Source organism: Oryctolagus cuniculus, chromosome 1, assembly GCF_964237555.1.
Source record: "Oryctolagus cuniculus chromosome 1, mOryCun1.1, whole genome shotgun sequence".
NCBI classification, from domain to species: Eukaryota; Metazoa; Chordata; class Mammalia; order Lagomorpha; family Leporidae; genus Oryctolagus; species Oryctolagus cuniculus.
In genome coordinates, this window is record NC_091432.1 from 225,173,462 (window position 1) to 225,192,232 (window position 18,771).

General features: G+C 38.9%; 1 protein-coding gene across 1 annotated transcript in view; it reads right to left on the bottom strand.

Annotated features, from left to right (window-relative positions):
• Nucleotides 1–246: 246 nt before the first annotated feature.
• Nucleotides 247–18,771, bottom strand: part of RAB14 (RAB14, member RAS oncogene family) — a 28,878-nt gene continuing 10,353 nt past the window's right edge. Inside the window, exons 2-8 of the mRNA XM_051842487.2 lie at nucleotides 17,921–17,979; nucleotides 15,166–15,219; nucleotides 13,769–13,946; nucleotides 7,431–7,497; nucleotides 3,850–3,937; nucleotides 3,495–3,525; nucleotides 247–2,520 (exon numbers count right to left, since the gene is read on the bottom strand). Coding sequence (XP_051698447.1) covers nucleotides 2,343–2,520; nucleotides 3,495–3,525; nucleotides 3,850–3,937; nucleotides 7,431–7,497; nucleotides 13,769–13,946; nucleotides 15,166–15,219; nucleotides 17,921–17,972 — 648 coding nt within the window. The 5' untranslated portion in view covers nucleotides 17,973–17,979 and the 3' untranslated portion in view covers nucleotides 247–2,342. The remainder of the gene's footprint in view (nucleotides 2,521–3,494; nucleotides 3,526–3,849; nucleotides 3,938–7,430; nucleotides 7,498–13,768; nucleotides 13,947–15,165; nucleotides 15,220–17,920; nucleotides 17,980–18,771) is intronic.

Sequence of the window (18,771 nt, forward strand, 5' to 3'; positions counted from 1 at the left end):
ACCATCAGACACCACAGGCACTGCCCTCACCCTGGGGAAGGCTGAGTGAGTGCACTGCGGGGGCTGATGCAAACACAGGGGTCACAATGCAGCTGTCACTTGGTGCTGAGGCTTTATACGCTGCGCATGTATACACCTGTATACAAACCAGGGCGGTTCTGCCAATAACTGACGACTTACACCGAACAACTGATCACTGGGAAAAAAAAAAAAACCCTATTATAGTTCAGAAAATAATGCAACCGATTTTAATTTAATCTAGATACAGGTACTTTATTTACAAATATTTAGATTAATAGCATTTTGTTACATCAAATGAAGAGTACAGCAGTCTGAATAAATCCTTCTGTCACAGAAACAAGACCCACTGTAACCAACTTTGGGAATCAGGGTATTGCACCTAACAAGCGAAGTCTTCAGTCTGTGATTGCTACCCTATGGGTGGGTCTGTTTGTTTTGTTTTTGTAAATATATACACACACCAGCAGGTCATGGTCCCTGGGAGAATCCCTTGTGATGCAACAGTGAAAGCAAAATGGGTCATGGTAAGTCTGTAACAGAATATACCAATCTACTCCAGGAATCTTCCTTTGCTTTAAAGTTAAACAAAGACAAAAATAAAAATGAGTCCACAAATTAACCAAATCCTATTTTCTGCACATTCCAGTTTGGGCTTTTATTTAACATTGACTATACAATACTCCGGTACTATCACATGTTTACAACCCAGAAAGATGTACGTTAGTGTCTGTAAAGAGGGATTTAAAATGTGTATTTTAAACACAGCAGTCGAGCCGAGTGCATTTTATATAATATGCTGAGGTTTACCTACTCCCTCCCAATAACTTCTCAATTCCCAGCCACTGAACCATAAACTCAATTAGAAAGCAATCAGCAGAAAAGAACAACTCAGTAAAACCTGTTTGTTGTCTAAAGAAGTAAGATTGTTTCTCTGGCAATACAGGATTCTTTCAGTGGCCAAAACACCTAGTGTAAAGTAGTAACTCGGTATCAGCACAAACACTGAAACACCCTTAGGAAACACTTACCCTTTTACAAAACAATCTATGCCGACATGACATAAAACAGTCCCTTATACTATGAACACAAGGGATATTTTAAATTACTTCACTGTAGTGTTAAAAATGCACAATTAAAATCCCTTAACAGCAGACCTGCGGTTCTGCCTGTCTGGTTCAGAATCGGACCATTCCAAGAAGATACAGGTATAAAAGCTTAAAATGTGCAATAATAAACCCAGCCTTTGTTCTTTTTCTATACAGTAAGGCAAGAATGCAGCCTATAATGCAAAATGTTTACAAAAAGAGAAAAGCAGGTTAGCACATTGTCGATTGCACAAGAATAGTTAAGAAAATCAGCAGAGAAGCCACAGTGCAAAGATGGAACAGAATTGGCTAGTGTTAATCCTTTGATGCTAGGAGCTCTTTCCAGCATAATGTCCCCAACACTGCCAGCACCAAGGGGTGGAGCCAGTACTACTTGTGAACTGCAGTTTTGTCTATTTTCTTACGTGAAATGGAGGGAGTAACATGGTCACATGTAGGTCATACTGTACAAACTGGTAATTTTATACTGTTCCAATGCCAGTAATCAATTTATTTTCTTCATTAAAATAATATACAAAGAACGTATTGTTAGTTCGGTTCCTTCGAATTTTATACATATTTACTTTCTGTTAAAGAGAAAGGATAAAATAATGTAAAAAAAGGATAAAGCTATTAATTAAGCACAAGAGAAAAAGATAAATGAATATTTTTCCCCGTGCAAGGCTAAGACAGAAGCAAACCTCATCAAGAAAAATACCACCCACACAACAGGGAATTTATCCAACAAAAACAAAACAGAAGCAGTTACTGAACCCCTTCTCTGCCATCAGCAGTCACTTCACAGCGATAAACTTATTGGTTACACCAGACATACTTGAACAGTTCAAGATGGGGAGAAGGCTTAAGATATCATCAAATTAAACCATACAGTAAGACGAAGCCTTGCCAAAAAGGGAGGGTCGAAATCATTGAAGTCCAGCATCAGTGCTCAGTTTAAATCATATTGGTGACAGAGCTATCACAAGGACAATCAAGGGGGAAAAAGTCTAGATTCACCATGCAGGAGAGATTTATTACTCTACTTGCCTTTGATAACCTGATTACATCTAGTTGTTTAGCAGTTTAGTATTGTGTTAAACTGTTTTTACAACAGAGTTTTGTTTTGTTTTTTAATTAAACCCAGTAAGATGTACAGAAGACAACGAGGCAGTAAAAAGTACTGCTTCCAACAGACAGAGGTGAAAGGTCAAATGAGAGGCCAGAGCAAAGAGGTCACTAGCAGCCACAGCCTTCTCTCTGGGGTTGGGGCTCACTGGTTAGCCGGCCTCCCTGCGGGGCTGAGGGTTTGTGTTGTACACCGGACTCGGCAGCATTCAGATCCAGGCTTCCGTCCTGAATGTTCTGATAGATTTTCTTGGCAGCCTCCAGGAAAGCATCTTCTACATTCTCTCCCCTAAGAGGCAAGTGACAACTTTATTCGAGAACCACTGCTTTCTACTAAAATAAGACTTTATACACTGCCCTTTTGCTAACCTTTAGTCAAGTGCCATGGTGTCTTCAATTTAGCCACTGTCTGGTAAGAGATTACCAGAAGCCTGAGCTAAGAGAACAACATGGGAAAATATTTCCTGTGGAAAACACATAAGCATCGTTCTAAGAGCTATTCTGCAGACCTCTAGCTGGATAGGCGTATGTGCTCTAGTCATTACAATACTATTTGTTACTAGATGACAGGACAGCTGAGATTAGAGAAATGGAATCTGTACATGCTGAACAGGATTCTGGGATCTGCAGGATCTGATCAGCCAAACGTGAACTGTGCTGTTTGTATGTAATGGTGACATGTTCACACTGAGCACTGTGCACACTTCAGTTCTCTTAGAGATCACACTACAGATAATGCTAAACAAAAAAAGCCAAGCCTCTCACTACCACTGCAAGGAATCGGAGGTCTGATAACTGAAGATCAATGACTGGAATAATGTAGAACTGGAGTTCCACAGCTGACATGGAAAAACAATTCATCATGCTTTTGATCAGACACTAAGTATTTCCCTAAGTCATGCTTTTCAACGGGATCTCTGAGGTAAAATACTACCAGCAAGTTGGCCAAGCTTGGGTCTGAGATGCCAAACCAGCTCGGTTGTGAAAGTCAAACACTTCTGGAATGTAAACATGGTCTCACTGATTAACCTGGTTTTACCAATGGCATAATCAAGGTCCAATATTACAAGTAGAAAAACTCAGTATTATTTTGAAATACGAAACAGGAAGTAGAAATGTCTGCTCAATATTTTTCTTGCCACAGCACTGCACATTTATGTATTATACAGTAAATGAACAATTATATTATATACTTTGATAAACATGGTTTTACACTCAGAAGCTAAAATATAACTGAAACATCTGTATTTTAGCCATACTTACGTTTTTGCACTTGCTTCAAGGAACAATAAGCCTAAAAATAAAATTCAGACTATAATGAGGACACTTCAAACTCACCAGGGCATTCTCTTCAGTAACATCTGACCAGAAGCTGCCTATCTATCAGCTATCAATACTCTCACTAACACGGCATTTTATGAAAGAGGGAGTATAAGGGGGCAGCATCATTATCTGTCATTAATTGTACTACTCCTGATATGAATCTCACAGAAATACATTTCTTCATTCTTGAGATTTTTTCCATTTTTTAAAAAAACTGTCAATCTGCAATAACAAAATCCCACCTTTCCTTAGCAATTCTCCCAAATGTGACCATTAAGTCTTAAAGGAAACCCACCGTTTTCTTCAGCAAACTGTTTGGCTTCTTCATATGTAACATCTCTCTGTGCTTCCAAGTCTGCTTTATTTCCTATGAGAATTATTACCTAATTTGTGATCAAAAGAAAGACATCTTAAAACAAAGCAACCATTTAAGTCAATCATTCAAATTGTGAAATCTAAAATTCTGGACAGAAAACCACCTGGGCCTTTTTAAATGTAAAACAAGTCTGGGGGTACTTCAAAAACTTCAAGGGAAAATGGAATTAAAAATTAAATATTTTAATGCAAAAAATTTTTTTAGATCCATCAGTTTATTCCATTAACTTTTTGAAAGCAATTACCCACCAGGAAGGACTACAGAACCATAAAGTCATTAAGTACTAAGAAGAACCTAGACAACCCTCCATGCAAAGAGGTGACAAACTTTCTGTAAAGAGCAGAGTCTATTTTTCAGGTTGGTGGGCCCCACAGTCTCTTTGCATATCCTTCTTGGCTGTATTTTTGGGGTTTTTATTCTTTAAAAACATAAAAATCATCCTTACTTAGCAAGCCATTCAAAAACCGTCTGGGGGCCAGATAATAAAGCTTCATCTTATATAGGCCAAAAAGTATGACTTATCTAAGGAAGATTACTAGGGGTCTATGACCAAGCTCCAGGGGATCTGTGACTGCCCTGAAGTGAAGTGCAAAATGCTTTATAAACATGGACATCCCCCGGGGGAAAAGGTTCATGGGTTCCACCCGATTTTCAAAAGGTTCTGGGAAGCTCCGAAAATTTTAAGAACTACCTAAAGTACTGGGGAGGAAATGACAGCTCAAAGGCACAGCAACATCCTAAAGGCCTCTTACTAAGCTGGTGGTAGGAGGACTTTTCCTAGTTCGGCAGAAACCTAAATGGTGGCCTCAGAGAAATGCTGTGCTACCCCACAGCTTCCATAGGCAGGACCAAGTTTGTAGCAACTGGTAACAAATGCCTGCGTGTATCAGGGAAAGGGAAACTACTAGGGGTAGAAGATGGGGACCTTATAGGATGAGTTCAAATCCAAGACAAAATAACACATACCTGTGTCTACTCTGGAATCATCTCTACAGGGAAGACAGGCTAAAGTTAAGGGAAGCTCTGCAAAGTTCTAAGGAAAAAGCAAGTAACCTTGGGAAACACTCAGATACTTCCCTCCTCTCCAACTCCTTATGAATTTACTAGGGGCTGGGGGTAGGCTGTACACTTTACATAGAGACATCCAGCACATGTACTTGTTTTGACAACTGGTAATACTTCCCCTTCCGGATACAGGAATCCAGATATAGACACTTTAGGAAAGGATAGCTTCAACTAAAAGGTACTTTCCCATTAATGTTTTTTTTTTCATATGAAAAAATGGCTCGGCCGGCGCCACGGTTCACTATGCTAATCCTCCACCTTGCGGCGCCGGCACACCGGGTTCTAGTCCCGGTCGGGGCGCCGGATTCTGTCCCGGGTGCCCCTCTTCCAGGCCAGCTCTCTGCCATGGCCCGGGAGTGCAGTACTTGGGCCTTGCACCCCATGGGAGACCAGGATAAGTACCTGGCTCCTGCCATCGGATCAGCGCGGTGCGCCGGCCACAGCGCGCCAGCCACGGCAGCCATTGGAGGGTGAACCAACGGCAAAGGAAGACCTTTTTCTCTGTCTCGCTCTCTCACTGTCCACTCTGCCTGTCAAAAAAAAAAAAAAAAAAAAAAAAAAGGCTCTTCCATTTTTGTCCAATTAACCAAACAACCATTTTGATCTGAATGTAAACCTTTTGCAAGGAGATCAGTTAGGTAGTACAAGTGAATACTCTTCAACTAGCATGTAGAAATGTCCACTAAGAAGAGAAAGAATGTTCATATTATAGTCTACTAGTCTTTTAAAAAATAAAGAAATGACAATTAAAGAAGTAATCAATTTTTTTAAAAGCCTGGTAAAGTTAACAATAGTACAGGGTCATTATGGCACGGGACTCAAAACAAGAAATACTGCTTCCTTTCCAAATTCCTTATGAATTTCTATACTGGGCATCCTATCTCCTGAAAGGAGAGACATAAAATTACATGCTAGCAACACAGAGGTACAGAAGACATTGACAACATGAGAAAGCACACAGCTTCTACACAGAAAGCCAAAGCAACTCTACAGAAAACCTAACCGCTTGTGCAGGACCTTAAAGAAAGGATTTTCTGGGTTTTCCTTCTGAGGATTACAAAGGGCAAAATGAGGCAGGAGGACACAGTGAATTTTTTTTACTATATTCCATGGAACATCTACGGTCAGTTTTTTGTTTTTAACATTTTATTTGAACAATCGTAGACTCATGGAAGCTTACAAAAAATACAGAGGTCATATAACCTGACCAATAGCAGCAACTTAAATGTAGAGCACTCTCAAATCCAGGAAATGGACATGTGTACAAACTACAGCTCTTACAAAGATTTCACAGTTTTTACACACTCGCATACATGTGCTCCTGTGTAGCTCTATTCAATTTTATCATAGGTACAGATTTGTGTTACCACAATTGAGATACTGAAATGTCCCATCACTACAAAGGAATTGCTCTGTGGCACTCTCATCACAGTCACACCACTCCAACCCTCTATCCCTATTACTAACCCCTGGCAACCACTAATCTCTATCCTCTCTCCTGTTCTCATCTCTACAATTCCATCATATTGAAAATATTCTATAAATGGAATCACAGAGTAGGTAACCTTTTGAAATTGGCTTTTCATATGCAGCACAATGGCTCCGAGATCCATATAGTTTCCATGTTATCAATAATTCATCCCTACGAATTGCTGAGTAGTATTCCACAGTGTGAATATATCAGACTGTTCAACCATTCAGTTGTCCAAGGCCAAGATGGATTTCCAGTCCTTGACTTTTGCAGATAAAGCCATTATGAACATTCATCTGTAGCTCTATATGTGCACCTACAGTGGACTTCATGCGATAATGGACTGAAAGTTCCCCAACAGTCCCTAGCATAGCAGGCAAATAGTTTTCAATATGATTATTTTTCAATATGATTAAACTGCTGTTGCCTAATAGAGGCTAATCTTACCACTGATGACATCTGAGCATTTACTGAACCAGCCTCCTGCCCCATGCTATTATAAAGCTAAGTGAGAAACAGGCCCAAGCTTGAGAAAGCCAGAGGCCATCACAGCTAAATGCCTTTCCTCACACTGTTCCTGGAATACCCTCTTTGCAGCATGTCTATCTATATACCTGCTGGCTTTCTCTGCTAGATAATAACCTCTTGGGAACAAAGTATCCACATTTATCTTTGCAAAGAAATATAATTAAATTTCACAGCTTCCACTTGATATGAGCTCACTATCCCAATCATAAATTTCACTTTTTTAAACTACAAACATAAGCAAAACCCAAATGAAATAAAACACAAAATCTGGAATAATCTGAACTAAAAAAAAAGTTCAAATGTCTTCAATTAATTTAATAAAATAAAGATTTGCTCATTCTTAGTATCCAAATACAAAGCTCTCACTAGTAAATGGATTTCCTGTTTGGATTATCCTAGATCTTAAATTTTATCCATAATATGTCTTGTAACTTACAGTATTTGGATTGGTGAGATTCCTTGCATCTGTCAACCAGCTGCTTAAGTGATTATATGTACTTCTTCTGCAAAAAATTAAAGTTCAAATTTGTGATCTCCACATACAATCACCACTTTAACAGAAAAAAAGGAACTCTAACACTTAAAATGTACACATTAATAGTTTCTAAAAATATTCAACAACTATGCTAAGGATACATTAGAAGTACATTGCTGACATTTAAAAGCACAACCATAAACAGATAAGCAAGCAGGGAATAAAAGAAAATTTATAGGACGTTCTGACCTCATAATTTCTAAAGTCAAATTAAAATTATTTTGAAATCATCCAGATTTTCCAAACAAGAGACACAGTAGCACCAAATTATCTAACCAATGACACATTCAATGGGAATCTTTTTTCACCTGTCTTTAAATTTTAATTTTTCAATTAGAAAACAAGACAGTCATATACACTATTATAAACTAGTATATAATTTCACCTTTACTAAGTAATAATTTAAAAAGTAAGCTAACAACAAAAGCATGAAACTGCCTTTAAGGAAAGTATTTAATACATTTGACTGGAAATTCAATTTCCCAGATATCAGTAAGGAAATTTACCCTAACTTTGTACTCTTATTTCCAGGCCCCTGAATCATTTGGGGTGATTCAGATTGTCCTGTTTCTCAACTTTCTCCAAGCAATAGTTTAAAAACACAGGAATCAGGGCGAGAGCTATGGCACAGCAGGAAAATCCGCTGCCTGAAGTGCCAGCATCCAATATGCGCACTGGTTCAAGTCCCAGTTGTTCCACTTCTATCCAGCTCCCTGCTGTAGCAAAGCAGAAGGTGGTCCAAATCCTTGGGCCCCTGCACCCATGTGGGAGACCCCGAACAAGCTCCTGGCTTCGGACTGGCCCAGCTCCAGCCGTTGTGGCCATTTGGAGAGTGAACCAGCAGATGGAAGACCTCTCTCTACCTCCTTCCCATTCTCTCTCTCTGCCTTTCAAATAACGAAATATATCTTAAAAAAAAAAAAAAAAAAAAAAAAAAAAAAAAAAAAAAGGAACTTTGGAGCCAATGCTGTGGCATAGCGAGTAAATCCGCTGCCTGCAGTGCCGGCATTCCATATGGGCGCCAGTTCAAGACCCAGCTGTTCTATTTCCAATCCAGCTCTCTGCTATGACCTGGGAAAGCAGCAGAAGATGGCCCAGTACTTGGGCCCCTGCCCCTGCATGAGAGACCTGGAGGAAGCTACAACTGTTGCGACCATTTGGGGAGTGAACCAGAGGATGAAAGACCTCTGTCTCTCTGCCTCTCTGTAATATCTTCCAAATAAATAATAAATAAGTCTAAAAAAATACTTAAATGGCACTTTGCTGCAATAAATAAATAAAAACTTGTAGGCTAACTTATAATAGCCCAATACTCCCTAAGATGGCAAAGAAATCCAAATACAGATGTCCCTGACTTAAGATGGTTCCACTTATATCTTTCAATTTCATGGTGATTTATCAGGGTATTAAATGCACTTTTTATTTATAATATCACAAGCTGAGAAACAGCAACAAGTTGCAAAATTACAGAGTAAAATCTACTGAAGAAGTTACAGTGCTAAATTTTTAATTTAATCTTTTCTGGAGGCAGGCATTTAGGCCTCGTGGTTGAGATGGCTTGTGTGTCTCCTATCAGAGTATCTGGGTTTGATATTTGGCTCCAGCTCCTAACTCCAGCTTCCTGATAATGCAGAACCTGGGGGCAGTGGTAATGGCTCAAGTAATTTACTTCCTGCCACCCATATAAGAAATCTGGATTCTGTTCCCAACTTAATAGTTTTAGTTCCTGACCCAGCCTTGGCCCAACCCCAGCCACTGCAAGCATCTGAAGAGTAAACCAGCAGATTGATTGGAACTCTCAAATAAATTTTAAAATTTTTTAAGTTTCTGACTTACAGAGTTACAGAATATTAATCCATCTTACTCGTTTAACATGTGAGCTCACAAAGATTAAATTAATAGAAACTTGGCATTGTAGTGCAGTGGGTAAAGCTGCCACCTCCAATACCAGCATCCTATACAGGCACCAGTTTGAGCTCCCTGCTGTCGTACCTGGGAAAGCAGTGGAGGATGCCCAAGTATTTGGGCCCCAGCACCCACCTAAGAGACCTGGATGAAGCTGGCTTCAGCCTGGCCCAGCCCTGGCTGTTATGGCCATGAGTGAACGAGTGGATAGAAGACCTCTTTCTCTCTCTCTCTGTAACTCTGCTTTCCAAATAAAATAAATCTTAAAAAAAAATTAACAGAAACTCATGAGCCTGACTCAGAACTTTTTTTACATACACAAATGTGTCCTCAAAGCATTTCTAGTTCAGCTTTATGAATATATTCCATGATCTCCAGCTGGCAGCAACCACATAAAAGTCAATATTCCAACTATTTAATCCTTTTCCAGTGGAAACTGAAAAGAATTCCTTTCTTGAGCTCTTTGTTTTTTTGGTACTTAGTGTATTGCTTATGTAAACCACCACTTCAATGGGAAATATATACATATCAAAATATCACCTTTCTCCCAATGTTTAAAAATATGGAAAGCATGGTCAAATATCATTTTTTAAAATTCAGAAGCTTTGTTACTGTTCACTATTTACACTACTGGCATCTTTTTTTTTTTTAAAGATTTTATTTATTTATTTATTTTGAGAGGTAAAGTTACAGACAGTGAGAGAGACAGAGAGAGAAAGGTCTTCCATCCGCTGGTTCACTCCCCAAATGGCCGCAATGGCCAGAGCTGCGCGGATCCGAAGCCAGGAGCCAGGTGCTTCTTCCTGGTCTCCCATGTGGGTGCAAGGGCCCAAGGACCTGGGCCATCCTCCACTGCTTTCCCAGGCCATAGCAGAGAGCTGGATGGGAAGAGGAGCATCCAGGACTAGAACCAGCACCCATATGGGATGCCGGCGCCACAGGTGGAGGATTAACCTATTGCGCCACAGTGCCAGCCCCGGCATATCTTATTTTATACAATAGCTGTTATTTATTTAACACACAAACCTTTTAAATAAATCCAAATATAGTTGTACTAATTTTCATTAATTTTAAAATTTCAAAGCTGCAGTGAGTGAATTATAGACCGCCAGCATTTTTATAAACATACCCTTTTTAAGTAGTAACAGTATCATGTAAACCATATTATTTATATATATAACTTTTGAAAAGGATTCTAGAATTGTTATCAATTTAAAATTCACTCATTCAATTATCTAATAATTGGGGGACTACTAAAAAAAATCCTAACATAGTCCTGTTATTGGTGTGATGTTAGCTGTATCAAACTGATAAAGCAAAACAACTGCCATGATAGGTCACGCTATTAAAGTTAGCAGAGCACCCTGTAACAATCAATTATGCCAAAGATATAAATATTATTAAAGCTGTGAATTTTCAGTTTGCAAAACATTGAAGATTAATATAAAAAAAAAAAAACTGGTGCCAACCGGGAAGGCAGTGGAGGATGGCCCAAGTGCTTGGGCCCCTGAGCCCACGTGGGAGACCAGGAGGAGGCACCTGGCTCCTGGCTTCAGATCAGCGCAGCACCGGCCATGGCGGCCATTTGGGGAGTGAACCAGTGGAGGGAGGACCTTTCTCTCTAACTGCCAAAATAAATTAAAAAATTTTAAAAATTATAAAAAAAGAACTGGTGCCAGGACTGCAACATCCATGTCATTATAAAGTATTACTAGAGTCCAAAATGCACCCATCAAAAGCCTGAAGTACTTTTTTCGGTAACAATTATGTTGAGACATAGTGAACTTACCATAAAGCCTACACTTTAAAAGTATGTAATTTAGTTTTCAGCATACTCACAAAGTTGTGGACTGGTCACCACTACCTAATTCTAGAATTTTTCCATATTCCCAAAGGGGAAATCCTGTATCTGTTATAATATGTCACACTCCATCCACAGGCAATACACTACCTCCATGGATTCTCCTAGTCCAGTTATCTCTTAAGTGGAATCACAAAATATTTCATCTGGGTCTGGCTTCTTTCATGTAGCATGTTCTCAAGCTTCACCCACGTTATAGCATCTATCATTACCTCATTCTTATTTATTTATTTAAAAAGATGCACAAAGCTTGACAGGACTCTGAATTTTTTTTGTTGTTATCTGAAAGGCAGGCAGAGGTCTTCCATTTGCTGGTTTTCTTCCCAAATGCCTGTAACAGCCAGAGGTTGGCCAGGCCAAAGCCAAGAGCCTGGAACTCAATATGGTCTCCCAAGGAACTGAGCCATCATCTGCTTGCCCTCCATGGTATGAAATAGCAGGAAGCTGGATGGGAAGTGGAGCTGGGCCTCAAATCCAGACATTCTGACATAGGATGCAGGCATCCAAGGAAGGGTCCTTATCCACTGTGTCCAATGTCTGCTCTAAAGTTTTATTTACTCACTTGAGAGACAGCACCCACTTCTCCAAAATGCTGGCTCTCTTCCCTCAAAATGTCCACAATGTCAGGGAGGCTGAACCTGGAAACCAGGAACTCAATCAGGTCTCCGATGGGAGTAGCAAGGAATCCAATTATGTGAGCCACTACCACTGATTCCCAGGGCTGCACTTCAGTAGAAAGTTGAAACCAGGAGTCCAGAGCCAGGGACCAAACCCATGTACTCGGATGTGGGATGCCAAGTGTTCTAACCAGTCTTTATGGCTAGGCCTACCCCTTCATTCCATTTTATAGCCAAATAACATTCCACTGTACAGATACACCACAGTTAACTGATGGTCATTTTGGTTGTTTCTAGCTAAAAGTACTTTTGATGACCTGAACAGACACAATTTTACCCAAAGAATTTATTATGCTTAAAAGTTATGCTTAAAAGCAAGCACAGAATACTATATTAAATCTTAATAATACATGGAATGTGTATGTGACATCTTTGGGGACGCATTACTATTTACCAGTCATGCTACTGATTTCTTGGCTACAGTGAAGAACATCAGGTTTGTTTTCACTTTGTTTTGCCCTGAAATCACCCAATCTAAAATTTCCTGAGATTTTACACACTCTAATTATAATCAGCCTCTATCATTTATTCTAAGGTAACTTCCCAAAGTGTGTTCCTCAATGAAATGGACTTAGGAACACAAAACTTCACTGCAGAACTTTTCAAAGTCCGAATATGCTAATGTGCATTGCTCATCAAGGGTATCGGAGTGGATGGACATTTGGCATAGCAGTTAACATGCTGGTTGGAAACCCACATTCCATACTGGAGGGCCTGGCTTCAAGTTCCAACTCCTGACTCCAACTTCCTGCCAGTGTGTACCCTAGGAAGCAGCAGGTGATGCCTCACGTAGCTGCATACTTGCCAGCCACATGGGAGACCTGGCCCAGCTGAGGCCAATGCAGGATTTGGAATATGAACCAGCAGGTGGATGGCAGCTGTCTCTCTTTCTGTATCTCTCTACCTCTTAAATAAACAAACATTAAAAAAAAGAGAGAGAGAGAGAGAGAGAGAGAAAATAGTGTAAAGCATTTCCAAAAGGAAATATACTTGAAAAGTTTACCACTAGGTCCCACTTGCCCATTTCTGCCCCCTAAAAAGAGAAAGTCATGCACCTTTGGCACCTTGCATCTATATGGACAGTGATCTAGTTCATTTTCTAGCTCACAGCAGGCAAACAGCACAGGGTCTCCCAAAGCGGTACACCTCCCCACATACTCCAAAGTCAAACCTTTAGAGCCTACTTTTGTTACTTTCTATCAAGTGTTTTGAGTTCCCAGAAACAACCATGTTGAAGTAAATTTAGTCACGCTGCATATACTATTTTTAAGACACTTCAATCCGCTTTAAGACAAAAAAGAATTCAAGAAAATGAGAAATTACATACATACTTTCAGATATAAGCATAAGAACTTTTATAATCTATCACAGTGTATTAGCAAACCTGCATATTTAATTCTTTGCTTGGCCTTATTCTGACAGTAATACTAGATATTATGAGCAGAGGACCTTCTCCAGAGTTGCTCTCTACTGTAGAAGTGAAAGAATAAAATTTCATATGAAATAACTTTTTCTCCTCAGTTACATCTATCTGATGCTGTTTTTCTAAACTGTAATCTTCTATTAATTTCCACCACCATCTCCTAGAGTTTTTCTACCAACTTTCAGAAAAGAAAAGCAATGTATTGTATCAAATTTTACAAGGCATCTTAAAGAAACCATAAAACCCTTAAATAAGTTCATCTACAGTTATACACTTACAAACTAAAGAATGCCTAAGTCAATAAAAAGAAACTGTATTGCCCAAAATGGATTTCTTTTCCAAGAATAAAGGTTGAAAATTTATAATCTCTTACCTAGTGATATCATACACCATAAGTGCGCCTGCAGCTCCTCTGTAGTAGCTTCGTGTAACAGCCCTAAACCGCTCCTGTCCTGCTGTATCCCAAATCTGCAGTTTGATTTTTTGGCCACTAACTTCAATTATTCTTGTACCAAATTCAACACCAATTGTGTGAGGACAATCAGCCATAACTGTTAGGGAGGGAAAAAAATATATCCCAACTTTCAGAAAATTTCAAATTAAGACTAGTGGGGAAAAATCTAGTGAATTATCACATGATTTACTAATACTTGCAGTCTATAAATAGACTAAACCTAACACTGAGAGGGGAAAAAAAAGAAGTCAGAGAAATATGACTGGACTAGAACAGGGGTTGGCAAACTTCTGGAAAGAACCAAACATTAAATATTTTAAGTTGCGTAGGCTAAAAGTCTCAACTACTTAGCTCTACCACTGAAGCATGAAAGCATTCAGAGAGAATATTAAAACAGGTGCAGCTGCAATAAAAATAGTTATAAAACAGCCAGTGACTAGATCTGGCCCACAGGAGGCCACAGTTTGCTGACCCCTGAACTAAAAGAATCTGTTAAGTAAAGTTATAGATTTTAATAAACTCTTCACAACACCAACATTATACTCTTTAGTTTTCTATCATTATCAATAACAAATCAATCAATGGTCTTAGAACTCCAAGAGCTGCTAGTCAAATTTCTATCCTAGAAAATACTATCAGTGTCTCAAAGAAAATCCTCACATTTAATATATATTTATAATTATATACCAGCAAGTTATATATGTCTAAGACAATAGGACAAGTTTATTAGTTCTTTCCTTATTATTGGGCCACATAAAACCTAAACTCACTAATCTCTGGTAAAAATGCACAGACTACTGTACATTTCATAAAACACTAAATCAAACCACTTTAGTAAGCAGCACAAAAATGCTATAGAAATAATTTCAACCATATAAAAACTTCAATTATATTTAGTATATCAATTACAACAAATTGGTCCCTTCCCCTACCCCCCAAGACTAAGTATTTCAAATCTATTAGGTAAACAAATATGTATACAGCAAATTTCTCTCAACAAGACAATCAATTTCTATAGCAAATTGGAGAATAGGAGACTTCCATTTGACACTATTCTACGTATCTAAATAAACTTTATATTTTGTCATTAAGAAATCTAAAAAAGTGAATCAGATTATTTATCACATAAAAATCAACACCCCCAGAATACTGCTATATGTTTCATTTTATTTATCTGCACCTATTTTTAAAAAGTCACTACATCTAAAAAGTGCAGAGGAAAAGGTTATATTTAAATGCATAAAGTACACGGAAATGACACTTTTTTAAAAACAGAGATAAAGATACCAATGTTTTACCTCACACATTGAACTTACATTTTTTTTCTGTAAACTGATGAAGCAAGCAAGACTTTCCTACTCCCATGTCCCCTGTTTAAAAAAAAAAGTTTCAGGTGGCAATTACATTTCTCAATTTTATGCTCTCATATGCAATAACTGCTATACCCCTTACCATATATCATATCACAAGTTTCTGGAACACTTAGAAAAACTATTTTCCTACATTATAAGGGATTGAAAAGACCTGTAAGTTTTCACTGAAATATACTGACTATCCCAACCTTCAGCAAGTGATTAAATTTGCTTGAAAATTATTAATAAATAGCCACCAGCTGAGATCTTTCTAACAAATTATCATAACACTTTTTTACTTTAAGTAGTCTTAAAAGTTTTGCTCTGTTTTTTGTCCCCTTAACCCATGCATAGAAAGCAAAATTCTTAACAGTGATAATGGGGTCTATAACAAGTAAAAATAAGAAATTAAGCTTTGGAAGCTTGACTCACTAGATCTCCAGTCTTATCTCATTTTTTTTCTTGTATTTCTTGTAGAATTCCATGAAAGAATATGCATTATAGGAAAACCACACAGAACAGATGTCATCTCTTATTGTGCAACAGCAATTTTAATACTTGAAGGATGAATTATAGTCATAAAATTCCACATTAAAAAAAATAACCTAATGTGAAGAGTTCATTGAAAAGCAAGTGTACTTTCAGCTGTACTCTCAGAACTAAGCATGTGAAGGCCAACACTGCGGTGCAGCAGGTTAAAGCCCCAGCTGCTCCTCTTCTGAACCAGCTCTCTGCTATAGCCTGGTAAAACAGTAGAAGATGGCTCAAGTGGGAGACTCGGAAGAAGCTCCTGGCTCCTGACATCAGATGGGCTCAGCTCCGGCCATTGTGGCCATCTGGAGAGTGAAGGGAGATTGATCTCTCTGTCTCTACCTCTCTCTGTAACTCTTTCAAATAAATAACATTTAAAAAAAGGAACTATGCATGAATAAACAGCATTAAGTCTACTCATGTTGGGTCCAGTGCTGTGATAACAACAGGTTAAATTGTCACCTGCAACACCAGAATCCCATAAGGGTGCCAGCTTGAGTCCTGGCTGCTCCACTTCTGAGCTAGCCCCCTGATAGCACACATGGGAAAGCTTTCGAAGATGGCCCAACTACCTGCCACCCAAGTAAGAGACCCAGATGGAGTTCCAGGCTGCTGGCTTTGATGGGGCCCAGCCCTGACTGTTACAGCCATTCTGGAGAGTGAACCAGCAGATGAAAGCTCTAACTGTGCCTTTTAAATAAGCCAGTGAAAAAGGAAAAGGAAAAGGAAAAGGAAAAGGAAAAGGAAAAGGAAAAGGAAAAGGGAAAGGGAAAGGGAAAGGGAAAGGGAAAGGGAAAGGGAAAGGGAAAGGAGAAGAAAGAAAGAAAGAAAGAAAGAAAGAAAGAAAGAAAGAAAGAAAGAAAGAAAGAAAGAAAGAAAGAAAGAAAGAAAGAAAGAAAGAAAGAAAGAGAGAGAGAGAGAGAGAGAGAGAGAGAGAGAGAGAGAGAGAAGAGAGAAAGAGAGAGAAAGAGAAAGAGAAAAAGAGAAAAAGAGAAAGAGAAAGAAAAGAAAAGAAAAGAAAAGAGAAGAGAAGAGAAGAAAGGAAAAAAGAAGAAAGGAAAAAAGAAAAAGAAATATTTTAATTTGAGCAAAATCTTCTTGAGGGGCCGGTGTTGTGGCGTAGCAGGTAAAGCTGCCGCCTATAGTGCCGGCATCCCATGTGGGCTCCAGTGTGAGACCCAGCTGGCTCCACTTCTGATCCAGCTCTCTGCTATGGCCTGGGAAAGCAGTAGAAGATGGCCCAAGACCTTGGGCCCCTGCAGCCTTATGGGAGACCTGGAAGAAACTCCTGGCTCCTGGCTTCAGATCAGCACAGCACCCGCCATTGTGGCCAACTGGGGAGTGAACCAGAGGATGGAAGACCTCTCTCTCTGCCTCTCCTCTCTCTGTGTAACTTTCAAATAAATTAATTAATCTTTAAAAAAAAAATCTTCTTGAATCTTAACAGGAGGTGCCAGCATTGTGGCATATTGGATTAAGCCCTGCTTCTGAAGCTGGCTTCCCCATACGGGCGCCAGTTCATGTCCTAGCTGCTCCATTTTCAATCCAGCTCCCTGAGAATAGCCTGGGAAAACCAGCAAAGGATGACTCAAGTGTTTGGGCACCTGCCACCCACCTGGTGGTGGTTCTTCCAAACTATAATGAAGCTCCTGGCATCTGTACCTGGCTTTCACCTAGCCTAACTGGCTGTTGTGATCATCCGGGGAGTGAACCAGCAGATGGAAGATATCTCTCTTTCAATAAATTAAAAAGAAAAAAGAAAAAACTTATGGGAAAATTTCAATGCTAGCCTTAATGTATTGCACAGCTTATTCTAGATCAATGTTCTCTACCACCTTTGGAATCCACGGAGATCTGAGGACTTTCATGATACTTCTGGAATATTTCAGCACTCCTAGGGATTAAGCTCATCCCTCGTATTAACAAGTGTTCGGGTAGCCCTCAAAAATCACTAACACCACTTCCCCAAATACCCAGAATTGGTCCATAAAACTATGCAGACCAGGGCCAAAACACAACGGGTACATTTTTAATGCAAAACAAACAAACAAAATTTATCAAAAAAAGCTTTAGTTTTGCAGTGAGAGAACCATTCACTCCATCTGGAGTGGTATGTTTACATATTAGTATACAAATATTTTGTGTTAACCTTCAGTGAAGAACAAGAGTAGGAGTTAAATAAACTTACCAATAATAATATATTTAAAGATGTAAGAGTAGTTGTATGGTGCAGTTGCCATGGTGGCACTAAAAACAAAGAAAACTGCGTTACTTCAGAAGGAAAGTATACACAAGTTATCCAAACTGATCACAACTATCCTTTAAAAATACTGTATAAAGCACGCCAAATACAAAATAAAATGCTGATTATAATAGGTCAGAGTAAAATTATATTTTCCAAGTTGATCAAATACACAAATTCTCTTGAATGAAAGTTGCTTTAACATTCTAATGCATTATTCATAGAAGTATGAGAGACAATATATAACAAAACATCTCCAATATTTCACTTTAGAAAATACCCAATAAGAAATGTTACTCTGGAAGATTTCAAACAAGAAAAATCTTTATAAATTTAAATACTGTTATTAAATAGTCCCGTTTTCCCCTTAAGGTCTTCCCTATTAACTGATCAAATGAGTTACTAATGGTATAAAAAGTAACCCTAACTCTTAAATACAAACTAACGTTTTTACCCTAATTCAACAGCACAGCATCCAAAAAAAGAGCAATCATGATTTCCAAAACAAATTAGTGCTAAAAGTGCTGTGGTACAACAGGTTAAGCCACTGTCTTGCATGCCAAATGAGCACTAGTTTGAGTTCCTGCTGCTCCCCTTTCAACCCAGTCTCCTACTAATGCACCTATGAAAGCAGCAGATGATGGTCTAGTACTTGGGCCCTAGTCACCCATGTGGGGACCCAGGTGGTGTTCCAGACTCCTGGCTTCAGCCTGGCCCAGACTAGCCTGGCCTAGTCCAGCCCTTGTGGCCACTTGGGAAACAAACCAGCAGATGGAAGATATCTCTCAGTCTGTCTC